General features: G+C 42.3%; 1 protein-coding gene across 3 annotated transcripts in view; it reads right to left on the reverse strand.

Moving 5' to 3' along the window:
* Window positions 1-10920, reverse strand: part of LOC126187400 (alpha-tubulin N-acetyltransferase 1-like) — a 108198-nt gene extending 97278 nt beyond the window's left edge. Inside the window, exons 1-3 of one of the 3 annotated variants that reach the window (XM_049928459.1) lie at window positions 10767-10920; window positions 10403-10671; window positions 9925-10074 (exon numbers count right to left, since the gene is read on the reverse strand). In XM_049928459.1, the coding sequence (XP_049784416.1) occupies window positions 9925-10074; window positions 10403-10506 (254 nt within the window). In that variant the 5' untranslated portion in view covers window positions 10507-10671; window positions 10767-10920. Of the gene's footprint in view, window positions 1-9924; window positions 10075-10402 lie in introns of all 3 variants that reach the window. The other 2 variants (XM_049928458.1, XM_049928460.1) reach the window with 2 other exon arrangements.
* Between the last annotated feature and the right edge of the window lie 2571 nt (window positions 10921-13491).

Genomic DNA, 13491 nt, shown 5'->3' on the forward strand with positions numbered 1-13491 from the left:
CCTGCTCGGGAAACCTTGGTTCGTCATGCCCTTACCCAAACACTTCGGGGAAGAAACATCCCTCCTTTCCCTAGTTGTGGGATACTCTTCGTCAGGCCTCTCCACTGAGACCTGTCCGGTCTGGGTGACCCTGCCAGCAGCTGTGCTACTGCTGATGTAGCCCTCAGTGTCATTGAGGCACACAAACCTTCCCATATGGCACTGAAGAGGCTTACGAAAAGGCGGTGTCCCTGGGAAGAGTAATTCAGGAGACAAAGCAATCTGACTTGATTCCTTATGTCATCTAATGAGACAGCTAACAAAGTGCAAGATTCCTATGGAGCCTGAGGAAATAAATGAGGAGAGACAGACAGCAGCTGCTGTTTCACATAAAAACTGCATCTGGCACATTAACTGTAGTCCAAAGAGTAAATAAAGAGCCAGTAATTTGTTTCAGTCAGTCACAAATAGTGTCTGGAAAGGCCTCCTTTATGTAGTAGATGGGTAACAACCAAAGGAAAACAAATATCTAATATGATTAATGTTACCTAGAAAGAAACATCATGACCATTCAGGTGATATTTTAGCAGTGATCTGGAACAGCCAATAGGCACAAACAGTCTACAGAAATGAAGACCTGAAAAATCTTTGACTATTTGGAATTGAATATGACAGCTGAAGTATAAACATATTTTGTGCTATTTATAAATGAGGCTTGACCATCTTTCTTTCCTGTGTTAACTATTAAGGGATAATGACACTTTGAAAAGTTGAAATATTGGAATACTGGAAAAAGTGAAAAAAAAAAAAAAAAAAAACAAGAATGCATTTTCCAGTACATTAACTGTCAACTGCAATAATTACTTGCACATCCATGACATACAGCACCTTGTTTACATTGCTATCCCACTCACTATATTCCTCAGGGTGTGGTTTCAACAAGCACACAGCTTAACTCCACTACCTCTGCTCTTGAATGTAATAGAACTTACTGAAATAGAAAAGTCATGAAAGAAAGAATAGTACAGGACAAATAGTGAAAGATACCATTGTCTGGGACAAATAGTGGAAGAGAGCAGATTAAATTACAAGGAGAAACAAATGCCCACCTAAAAATGTCTTCAACAAAATGGTTCTGAAACTGATACACAAATTAGAAGACTAACAATAACAAATAATATCTTGGTGGGAAACCCTTTTCAGGAGTAAGTAGGGCATATGTGTGGCAATTACCATTGTAAATATTTAGGAGTAAAGGAGACCTCTCATCAAATAGCAGAGACACTGAGTTGTTGATTGGCAGACACGAGAGAGAAAGAAAACTTGCTAGCTTTCTGAATAAATTCTTTGTTGAGGGCAGGCGCGCGCGCCCCCCCACACGCACACGCACACGCACACGCACACCTCTGTGCCCCTACATTGTGCCGACTGGTCGCGTCCAGCCGACACACTGTAGACTGTAGGGACGTACGTACGTACCTACGTGTGTGTGTGTGTGTGTGTGTGTGTGTGTGTAAGGTGAGGGGGGGGGGGCATCACTACACATCATAGTCTAGGTCAACAAAGGATTTGAGGGAAGTAAGATTAGGGTTGAATTTCCCATCAATATCAAGGCTCATTAGAGATGGATCACAAGCTCATATTGTTTCAAGGATGAGGAAGAAAATCTGCCACACCCTCTCAAAGGAACCATTCCAGCATTTGCCTGGAATTATTTAGGGAAATTCCGGACACTGATTCAAACCCTATACCTCCAAATGTGTGTCCAGTGCACTGAACCCAGTGCTCTCTCCCTAGGCGACAAAGGTTTAATTCCAAAAGCCAGCAAGTTTACTTTCTTTTTCATATGTGCCTGTTGACAACTCAATGCTTCTGCTATTCAGTGTGTGGTCTGCTTACTCCTAAATACTTAAATTCTGTCAGAACTTTTCTTACTAGAATTACCATACTATCGTCCAAACAGAAAGGCATGACCAGTCACTTGCAATAAACCTCTTCTAGACACTTCTACTGACACATAGGAATGTCAGAACAGAAATAGTGTTTGTAGTAAGTTATTCAGAGGGAAATGCAGTCCTGAAGGAAATACTACACATGAATAAATGTACTTTGTGCGATAGTTTTCGAATGAAACTTATAGCCATATATTGGTAGAAATTTACTTGACACAATGTAGAACAAAATAGTTTGAGCCAGCAAAGTATGCAACTAGTTGAGGAAAGTACTGCCCTACACTGATTGCAGTTGATTGATAAAATTAAAGGGTCCAAAACTACAAGGTCATCAGTACCTCCATCCTAAATATCTCAAGCCAGGGAGAGTCCTGAGAGAGAAAGGATACACAAGACAAATTCTGAGCAAACCAATTATATGAAACTTCCTGGCAGATTAAAACCACATGCTGGACCGGGACTAAACTCAGGACCTTTGCCTTTCACGAACAATGCTTTAACAGTGCACAAACCACTGAAGAGTGAAAAATTCATTCTGTAAACATCCCCAAGGCTGTGGCTAAGCCATATCTCCACAATACCCTTTCTTCCAGGAGTGATAGTTCTGCTAGTTTCATAAGAAAACTTCTGTGACATTTGGAAGGTAGGAGATGAGGTACTGGTGGAAGTGAAAGTGTGAGGATGGGTCATGAGTCATGCTTGATTAGCTCAGTTGACAGAGCATTTGCCCACAAAAGGCAAAGAACCCAAGTTTAAGTATCGGTCTGATAAGCAGTTTTAATTCGCCAGAAAGTTTCATATTAGCACCCACACTGCTACAAAGTGAAAAATTCATTCTGGAACCAGGCTGTAACTGATAATCAATAAAACCAAGAGACAGAAGCAAGTAGGAATGAAAGAGGGGTATGAGAGTGAAGGTGGGAGAACTGCTCCGCCCATAAAGCAGCTGGAGGTCCCCACGAAATGTTATGCGATGGGAGACACCCCCTCTGTACATGATCAGTGTTTCTTCATCCTTCATTATTTAAAAAAAAATGTGGACAAGTTGATAAAATTTCAAGAAAGAGAGCAATGATAAGGCGGTAAACCAATAACAGACGTAAAAGCAACAGGGCACCCCTCCAACTCCTCAAGCAGCTGATGAGGTTAATGTTCCCTACCTCACAGAGAGGATTAGCAACCATCTTCACAGTTAAAACATAAAACTAGTTCAGCCATTTTGGCATCATCCACTAGCACCAGAGACAGTCCCTCATCAAGTTTAAGGTTTCCCGTAATGTGGCCAAAATGGGGCAGTCCAGTAGGATTTATTTATTTATTCTCCATAATTAGTCTATTATCTGAAAAGAAAAAATATGTCATACAAATCAGACTGGCACCACACTGACAGCACAGTGGATCCTCGTGCCGTAGGACGTGGCCAAGAGCCAGCCAAATGTGGCCAATGTGAAACTGACAGAATGGTAGATTTCCAGCAAGAAGCGCAAAATGAAGACTGCCACTTCGTTATGATCCGCTTCATTGCTGCCAGTCTGTCTGGAGAAACAAGGGCACGGTAATCCATTTCGCAAACCTCCAACAACTGATGGCATAGAGTCAACCACAAGTCCAGTTCTGGTACCCTCAATTTCCAAAGTCAGCTTCTAGGTAACCAATTTGGCCAATCAGTCAGCATGGTCATTCCTTGGGATCACAACGTGAACTGCAATCCAGACAAAGACAACCTACTGTTCAGCTGGATGGAGATCAGAAAGGAGGAGATCCTGGATAGTCAACCAATGGGTGTCAAGGGTAACAATGGTTGATAGCCTGAAGACTACTTGTGGAGTAAATTTCTTAAAATGTCTCACCGGTGCAAGAATGAATGTGACTGAGGGCTTGAGTGATGGCCAACAATTCTGCAATGAACACACTGCAGATGTATGGCAGGGAGCACAGTTCACTGCACCTTGCATGTGCGTAGGTTGATCGTACAGCTGTCGGTGTATACCATTTCCGAACCTGGAAATGTACCTAGGATGGCCAGAATAGGTGGTGCAAACTAGGGAGTTTGCACACTACTTCATTCCAATGGATAAGTTAAGACAGATCCAAGGCCCATGGGGGCATACATATTGCTCCCTGGCAAGGGGCAACAGTGGGGGACATTGGGGAGTTCAGAGCAGACACACTGTATGTTAAATGCGATTGTGACACCAGTCCCGGGCTGCTGTTGCGGGAGGTGGATCTCCATACCAAGAAAAAGGAAATAGTAGTTTTGGATGCTCACAGGAGCAGCAAATATGTATCACATAGTTAAGCAGGAGTTGTTGCCACCTGATCTGCAGTGGAGGGAACCCAACCTCCACAAGTAGGCTGTTCACAGAGCTAGTCTGAAAGGCAACTGTTCCAAGTTGGACTCCACAATGGTGTATTGCGTTCAGCGTCCGTTATGCTGAAGGCGATGCCGAGCCATATGCCAGACTCCCACAATCAAGACAGGACAAAATCAGAGCTTTGTAAAGTGAGAAAGCGAAGAGTCTTAAGGTGTGACCAGCACATTTGCTTGAGTTAGCTAAGATGGGGAAGTCACATTAACTGGGCATCAAAGACCAGTCCCGGAAAGTGATAAGACTCCACCACATTAAGCAATTTGTCATCAAGATAGAGTTCTGGTTATGGACGGACGATCTGGTGGCAAAAGAAGAGTATGACGCATGTCTTGGTGGATAAAAAACCAAAAGTCTTGGTTGAAATCCCAGGACTGCACCTTATGGCAACCTGCAGTCGGCAGCTAGATCGTTGATGGCTGCAGCTAGATCATTGATAGCCACTAGGAAAAAAAAGGGCACAGTCAATACAGAGCCCTGCAGAACCCCATTCTCTTGGATGTGGGAGCATACTGTGGAAAGCAGCTACTTGAACACAGAAAGTACAGTGCAAAATGAAGTTCCGGACAAGACCCGGGAGTGGGCTGTGGAGGCCCCAAAAATGTACAGTAATGTGGAAATGATGACACCATTTTGTGTCAAGTGTCTTTCGTAGATGAAGAAGACAGTGATAAGGTGATGCTAGGTGAAAGCTGACCAAATAGTCAGCAGTAGAACAGCCCTGGCAAAAACTGCACTGCTATGGAGCCAAAAGATCCTGAGACTAAAGGTAAAAACACGGCCACTGGCTCACCATACATTCAAGCAACTTGCAGAGAGAGTGAAGCTACTTGGGTAATAGCTGTCCATCTCAAGGGTATGTTTACCCAGTTTTAGTACCTGGACAATCATGCTTCCTAACCAATGAGAGGGAACTCATCCTCGCTCCAGATATGCTTGAAAATGGCAAGGATGTGACATTATCAATTCAACAATAGGTGTTTGAGCATTTGGTTGTGGATGCGGTGTAGCCCTGGACAGGGCAACGCGCTAGGGCACTGAGAAATTTCCACTCACTGAACAGGCATTACATGGCTCCAGTTGACATTTAGTGAAATGTAATTAAATTCACTCCACCTACTGTTTGAGGATGTGAAGTGTACATGAATAATTCTCAGACACAGAGGGTCAAGCATAATGCACAGAAAAATGTTTGGCGGCAACATCTGACTCTGTATAGACAACAGCATTCAGGGATATACAAAATACTCCTGTGGGGTACTGTTGTCCACATAGGTACCGAACCTTTGCCCAAACCCCTGAAGGGTGGGTACATGGTCCAACGGCAGTAACATTCCATTCCCAGCATTCTTGTTTGTGTCATTTTCTTACAAAGCAGACCCACGCACAGAGCTGTTTGAATGCTCTGAGGTGCTCCGTCAATGGATGTCAATTATGGCTTTTGATTGTCTGTGACCTCTAATGACCATGGAGATTTATGAAGTCTGCCAAGGTACTGCCTCCAACAGGGGGTCCTGAGGAATAGGGAACAGCTAAGGTTGCTACTGACAGAATGGCTGCATTCATGCTCTGCACACCTTCAACGATACTTCCACTCGGCGGCTTCTAGGGTGATGGCAGAGGCAGAGACAAAGGCATCCCAGTCAGCATTGTTGAGAGCCCATCTGGGTGGACACCCAGACGAGTGACACCGAGGAAGTGAAGAGACAATCGAAAAATTATCCATGTCACATGGGTCATCACAAACTCTCCAATGGAAAGAGGGGGGGAATGAAGACTATATCTGCAAATGGGAGATCAATGGCCTAATAAAATCCATATGCCATACTGAGATGTGTGGGGACACCAGTGTTCAAGAGATGAAGATCAATATCTATGAGTAAAGTTTCGTTAGCTTTACAGTTCCACATCATGAAGGGTTGTGGGCAGTGAAGCCACCCAAAATGAGGAAGGTTTGGGGGAGCTGAGAAACCAGTGCAGACAATTCTGGGACACTTCGCCACAGGGAGTGAGAAACACATAAAAGACAGTTAAATCCAGAGACGCTCTCACACGAACAGCCACAGGCTTGAAAGTCATATTGAGTCGCACATGTTCACTGTAGACAGAGTTCAAAACGTACATGCTAACTCCACGCAACGCTTCATCACAGCCATCTTAAAATAGTCCCAATAGCTGGGGACGGTAGGTGTTCACAATGCTAGGAAATAAGTTTCCTCAAGTACAATGCAGAAAGCAGGGGAAATGCATGGAAGACACTATGGATAAGCCAGTTACTGGAACCACTCCAGTTCCACTGAAGAATCATGCTATCAGTATTCTTTCGGGGGGGGGGGGGGGGGGAGGAGAGGGGTGGTGGTCAAGGGACCAAGAAGGCAACTCATCCCCCAGGGTCACCTGCTGTAAGAATACAGCATCAATACACAATAATTCTGAAGCTGGCCGTGTGGAGTTATCCAGTGCTGAAGGGACTACCAGGAACTCCGTCATGGGCAGGTAGTTGGATTGTAACCTCCTCCATCTTGGAGTTGTTCTTTTTTGTCCCTCTCTTCTTGGATGATTTCAATGTTTGCGAGAGATTGCCTGTCCTAGTTTCAGGGTCAGAGGAGGAATGTGAAGCACTACAAAGGGCAAGCTGTAGGTCCTTCAGCCACTGGCTGGTATCCAGTTGCAGATCAGAATCCTGACAGGAGAATGCCTAAAAGAACTACTTCAGGGTGAGAAACACTGGAGGAGGTTGTTGCTTCTCTGTCCGGGGGTCAAGGATTGACATCCCCAATGGGTGGGGAGTCAACACTCCATAGGTGAGTGGAGGGAACCAGTGGGAGAAGGGCTCCGACGACAATGGGAGCAGGTGTAGTCAAGTGCCCTGAAGACCTGATATAAAAGACATAAATGGTGAGGATACTGTCACTAGAGAGGATGATGTCGTCATAGCCACAGCAAATTTCAACATCGTTATAAACATAGGATGCAAATAATCAAATTTATTCCTGGCTTCCTGTACATGAGTTAGTCAAGAGTCTTGTGTTCTTGGATTTTCCTTCCTTTTTAGAAGAAGGTGCAATCTAGTGAATGGAGAGGGGGAGAGGGGGGGGGGTGGCAGGTGGGTGGGGAAATGTTGCTCCCTGGAGTTGACACAGACAGGCAGAGGGGCACAAGAAGCATTCATGTGCAACTGACATCCACAATCGCTACAGACGGGGGTTGGTATTACATTGTAAAGACATGTACCAGCACAGAGTTTCACATCGCACTAACACACCATCACCACCGCCTTTTCAGGCAACAAGTCTCTTCATAGGCTCCAGTATCAATCCTATTGTTCTCTGGTCCCCACCGGACATGATGGACGAAATGCACACCCCATCTTTCCAAACTGGCACTAACTTGTCAACAGTCTGTAAAAGGAGGTCATGGTAGAAGATGTTATCCTGCACCATACTGAGACGTTTGGTGGGGGGGTTGATAGTTACAGGAATGTCAGCAAGCTTGTTGCAGGCGAGCAGCACCCATGACTGAGCAGGGGATGGCATCAGTCCTAGAACAAGCTCAGTATTCTGGGGAATATATCACCCCTTGCACCCTCCCATGCCACAGCCAGGGAAGGAAATGTGAGATCATATCTCTCTCTCTCTCTCTCGCTCTCTCTCGCTCTCTCTCGCTCTCTCTCGCTCTCTCTCGCTCTCTCTCTCTGCACGCTAGTAATCCTTTCCTTCATAAATGATTCCTGATTCCTGGAGCCATGCAGCAATCAGCAAAAGGAAGCTTGAGCTGTTTCATTTGCAAGTCAATCCTCTTGGTGCCATCCACTCTGAGGGAGACACCCAGCCATAACAACAGTTACCTGGCTGGGTAACTGTTGCCCGTTGTCCCTGCGCCCTTGCCACAATGGGACCAAATTAAATAAAATGGATATGTTTACAAACCTCACATGAAGCAATTGGATATTTATGCCAGTAGCTTTAGGTCTACTCCTGGGTGAAAACAAAACTACAGAGGAGTCTTTAAAAGGCAGAATTCCTTTCCAATTTGTAAGCACAGAAATAAGAAGAACTGCAAATTTCACAAGGTGATTATCAAAAAATTAATAACTAAATAAGTAGAAAAAAATCATAATATTTGGGCATCGTACTATGGCATGGACACTGAGCAAAACAAGGATGGTTATGGGAAAAGGAGATGCTGTATTGGAAAGGACTGAAATAGGAAAAGGGAGGATGAGGGAGGGAAGTAGAAGTGGAGTGTATATATAACTGAAAAATAAATTGATCTGCTAGTACTGTGTATACGGATGGGGTACCACAGTCGGGATATGCATTTGGCACATGTTGACACTGAGGGAAACATAGTGAAAACCACAATACCTGGATGTATTATGTGAGAAGAATGCTTAAGTACAGACTGATCTTGCCAAATGCAAGATGAATACTATAATATGAGAGTTTGTGAGACTTAGTGGTGATATATATGCACCACTGCTAATAACCTGGGGAGTGTTACCATACATCAAAGTATTAGTGGTATGTTGTCTATGTATGTTAAGCCACTTGGCCTACTTTAAACTGGATTAACCCACATACCATCTGTAAGGTTCTAAGAGGTGAATAGTTTCCACCAGTGAAAAACTTAAGAGAACATTTAAAGACAATGGTATTTAATTTGTTTTGTCGGAATTTTGGAAGTTTGTGTTGACAAACATTTTGACAGATTTCAATATCTTAATATCACTTCCTACAGAATTACATGGAAACATCAACTACTAAATTAGGGAAGTTATGCCTAAAATACTGTTCAAGATTATTTTTTATTTGAAGGTTTCTGCAGAGTAATGAATGACTTAGCCCATGCATGCAGCGGGGCTTTGCTACAGCAAGTAGTTGCGGAACAAATCTTCAATGGCAAAGCATGTATATAAAGAGAAGGGGTAGAATGATACTTGGACACTAGAAATAAGAGAGATGGGTTAAAAAAAAATTTAAATTGGGAAAGCAAATGGGTTTTAATCTGAAGTCACACAATGAGTTCCAAAGTAAATTTAATGTATCCCATATTTTTGAGGTTTATTGTACTGTTAAATGTATACCACAACTCTAAGCACAAATGATTAAGAATTCTGAAATGGGGTTATATACAGTAAATGATTTATATTCCAGCTCATAATGAAATAAGTTTACAAGAAAGGCCAAGATTAGAAAACATAAAGAACCAAACATAAAATTGTAGGAGAAAACAAGCAAAGGTATCAGTGATGCATTGCAGATATTTAATAACATGTAGAAGCACACAGCTAAGGCAGCAGGTAGTACTGTTGAGTGACAAAATGGTATGAGATGTTGTAAACATAAATAAAATGCCCAATGGAAACCTCTTTGATTAGGTACGATAGGGCACCCTGATAAGGATTGACAGAAATAGCTAAGACTGATCTCAGTGATACGTGGTTGATATGACAGAAGAAAGGAAGGGACCATGTGCGTTCAGTGGTGTGCCCATTATTCAAAACAGTGGTTTGTCTAGCATAGATTTGTGCACAGTTTTGATGATTTGCAGTTAACAGATGAAAAATCGAGCTACTACAGCACTAAATTAGTGACATGTATCAAATAAGTAACAGAACTTACTTATTTCCTTCAGGATCAACAAAAATATAAACTGTGTAATCAACATTCCTCATTTTCTCTCCACTTGTTATAGCTCTCTGTAGACCTTGAGCTTTTGCTGATGCCTTGCCCATTTCATCGAGTATTTCCGACACTTTATCAACACAATTCCTATAACAAATTCACATATGTAGTAACGCACTCTTAAATTGCTTCGTATCATTCACAGTAACACAAAATGTATTTCATTGAGGCGCAACCTTACATACAATTCATTATACTAAAAGAAATCCAATTCGTTCAATTAAATTAAGCACACTACATGAAATCTCCAGGTACTGGACAACATAAATAGGGGAAAACATAACACAAACGAGAAAAAAAATGATTATAATTTACAAGCTATTCATTCTGGCAACGTAAATAACATGTGTAGCGCATGCCATAGTCGCATATATTAATACATTCAAAAATTTTTAACAAGATATTCAGTACTTACTGCGAACCGCGACGATCTCCGACAAATCCTTCGGGTAGCAGACTGCTCCTGATTTTCGTTATTTGATTTGGAAGTATCTCATTTACGCTGAAAGGGAACTCCATTCTTATTCGAAGACACTACCTGATTTGCATGCACCAAAGTTTCGTATCACAGCAACAACAACAACAAATGTCACAAGTCGTTTACTAGTCCAAGGAGTACCCACGAAATACAACTTGATAGTGCTGTATTTAAAGAAATCTCTGACAGCAATACCCACGTGATGTCTGTGGTGGAAAACGTTTATGTAGAACAGGAATGTGCGAATATGTGATCTTATTCAGCAGAAATTATGTCATGAAAACTAAAATAATCATGCTACCTCACAGCCGTACGACGATTGCAGTGGCATGCAACATTACAACGGCTTTCTCATGAACCTGATTCCGTCGAAACTGAAAGTATATTCCGGCGCCAACATTGCAGAAAAGGAAAGCAGCGATTACGTAAAGGCGTACCAATGCGGAAGAGCAGACATTTCGCAATAGATGCCACAAGATGTCCATATAGAGCCTTGCTATATTCCTTTTAAAATTCGTTGAATAGTGAAAAGCGAGGATACAAGATTGCCATTATCATTAAGACTCACGGCACAGAAACGAGCAATAAAGGTTGCACCGGCATGTGATGAACTTAAACAAACATAAAACATAGCAAGCGGAAAAGTGCTTGGGTGGATGAAATGCAATGTTTTTTTTTTATTATTATTATTATTTCTTGGCGGACACTCAGAAGAGGAAAAATATTTGACTACAATTCTTCCAGTAGAGATCAAATCAAAGAAGAAAACTAAACGCGATCAGTAAGCTACCGTATATATTATGGGTGAACCGTAACCGTTTTGAGAACGAAGCAGTATGATTGGATCTGCTCACATACGAATTCCTTTTTCACTCATAACAGGACTGTTTTGTTTTCGGGATACGGCAACATCGTTGTTATCGCGCATGACTGCACTTGTTTCATTCCACATACCTAAAAAGGTACAGTCTCTAAACAGTTACTGTGATGAATTGACCGATATGGTTTTCATTTGCGGCAAGCTGAAACAGACTTTTACTGGTGCTTTGTAGGTCTATTAAGTATTTTCCTGCAGTACCATACTTCATGAGCGCGCGAGGTGACTCAGTGGTTAGCACACTGGACCAGCGACCCTCGTCTTAACACTGTGCCATATCATTCGGACGTACAGCTGGAATTGAACCATCATTTTGATATGCAACACCACAGAACGTTTCTATTATAGGCTGTTGAGCCAAAACAGCACACAGCTACAAATTCTCAGCACACTAGCACTGGAAGAGGCAACTTTGGAAAATGGCGTTTTCAGTTGCAAAGCAAAACCTTTGTGCCGCCTTGGAGGACCTCCGTCACTGATTGGGTAGGAGCAGTTGTGATTCCTTCCCCCCTAAATGGATCAGAGCTGCACTACACAGCATAGGCCGCTACCTAGGCCTGATTATGTATAGAGTGCACACAGGAGATTTTTTTAGATTATTCAGCTCTCCATCCTGTCCAGATACCAGTAGGAGGTCCCAAAGTATTAGTTGTAAGATCTAAAGAAATGCCTCTAGAGGTGAGACCATTAATCGCCTGGTGATCAACTGTCAAAGCATTCACAAGAGAATCCCAGATTTTTAAGCACTCCCAAAAAGCACTGGAGCTCACATGACATTAGGTACAAAAAATGGTTCAAATGGCTCTGAGCACTATGGGAATTAACATCTGAGGTCATCAGTCCCCTAGAACTTAGAACTACTTAAACCTAACTAACCTAAGGACATCACACACATCCATGCCCGAGGCAGGATCCGAACCTGCGGCCGTAGTAGTCGCGCGGTTCCAGACTGAAGCGCCTAGAACCGCTCGGCCACCGCGGCCGGCGATATTAGGTACAGAAAGATGACTAAAACTTGAAAATGGCAACAGAAAGATTTTTGGTGTAAATCTAAGTGTACACCAAAAGGACAGGCAAATGCAAACAGGGGTGTAATGGTAGCTCACAGGCCTAAATTCCGGTGGGGGGGGGGGGGGGGGCGAGAAGCGTATTGGAAAATGCCCTTCCCTTTTAAGGTACACATTCCTAATTAGCAGTACAACCACTACTACCACTAATAATAATAATAATGATGATGATGAAACTCACTTTTATTAACTAATGAACTGGTAAATATGGAATTTGAGCACTTTACTTGTAAAGCAGGCTAACCCGATGATTCTTCTTCTTTCTGAATCTGTCAGTAATACTGTCATATGATGTGTCTCTGCTCTCCAGTATTCGCAATACTGGTTCTTCAACTGAGGTACAAGGAAGAGTTGACAGGTGATCCTGGGCCATACTGTTATGAATTATGTTTTTACTCATTTAAGACAAGGAGAACTACTTAACTGAAACACTTGTTGCAGAAATGGTAGCAACTAGACAACATAGTTTAAAAGCTCCTGGAAAAATTTGGCCCATTTCATTCTCAATCATTCGTTTCATAACATCTCCCAAACTGACAGAATGAAACGTTTCTTTATTCTCAAAAGAAATTCAGCCTCCAGTAGAACATATAACTGTGACCGATTGAAGAATGCATTATAAGGAATCCAAACCGCCTGCAGGCAAATAGTGAGCATAATTGGCAAACTGAGTTGCATCACCTAATTTAAGGAAGAGGAGTTTATCATAATGCGAAAATCTGTTTCTAACTGTGTTACAATATTATCCAATACCTTGAACTACACCTGTTTGTATTTTGACATCAGTGGATTGCCAGTGCATTCATCCCTCATTTCAATTCTATTGAAGGAAGATTCAGGCTGTATATTAGTTGAGCATCTTATTAAATTTAAAAAGTCAGTCGATTTATCTTCATTTATAAAGTTTTTTTTGTGTAAGCTATGTGTTCTGAGACAGCATTGTTGCAAAACTCTGCATCATTAGGTTTCTTTCCGAAGAATGTTGAAAAGCAATTTAGTCTTCAAATAAATACTTTGAAAAACATAGAGAAGAAAAACAAAGTCTAAGTCTAGGGCGCAATTTTGTAAACTACAGACTTTTC

Source organism: Schistocerca cancellata, chromosome 5 (genome assembly GCF_023864275.1).
Source record: "Schistocerca cancellata isolate TAMUIC-IGC-003103 chromosome 5, iqSchCanc2.1, whole genome shotgun sequence".
Taxonomy (NCBI): Eukaryota; Metazoa; Arthropoda; class Insecta; order Orthoptera; family Acrididae; genus Schistocerca; species Schistocerca cancellata.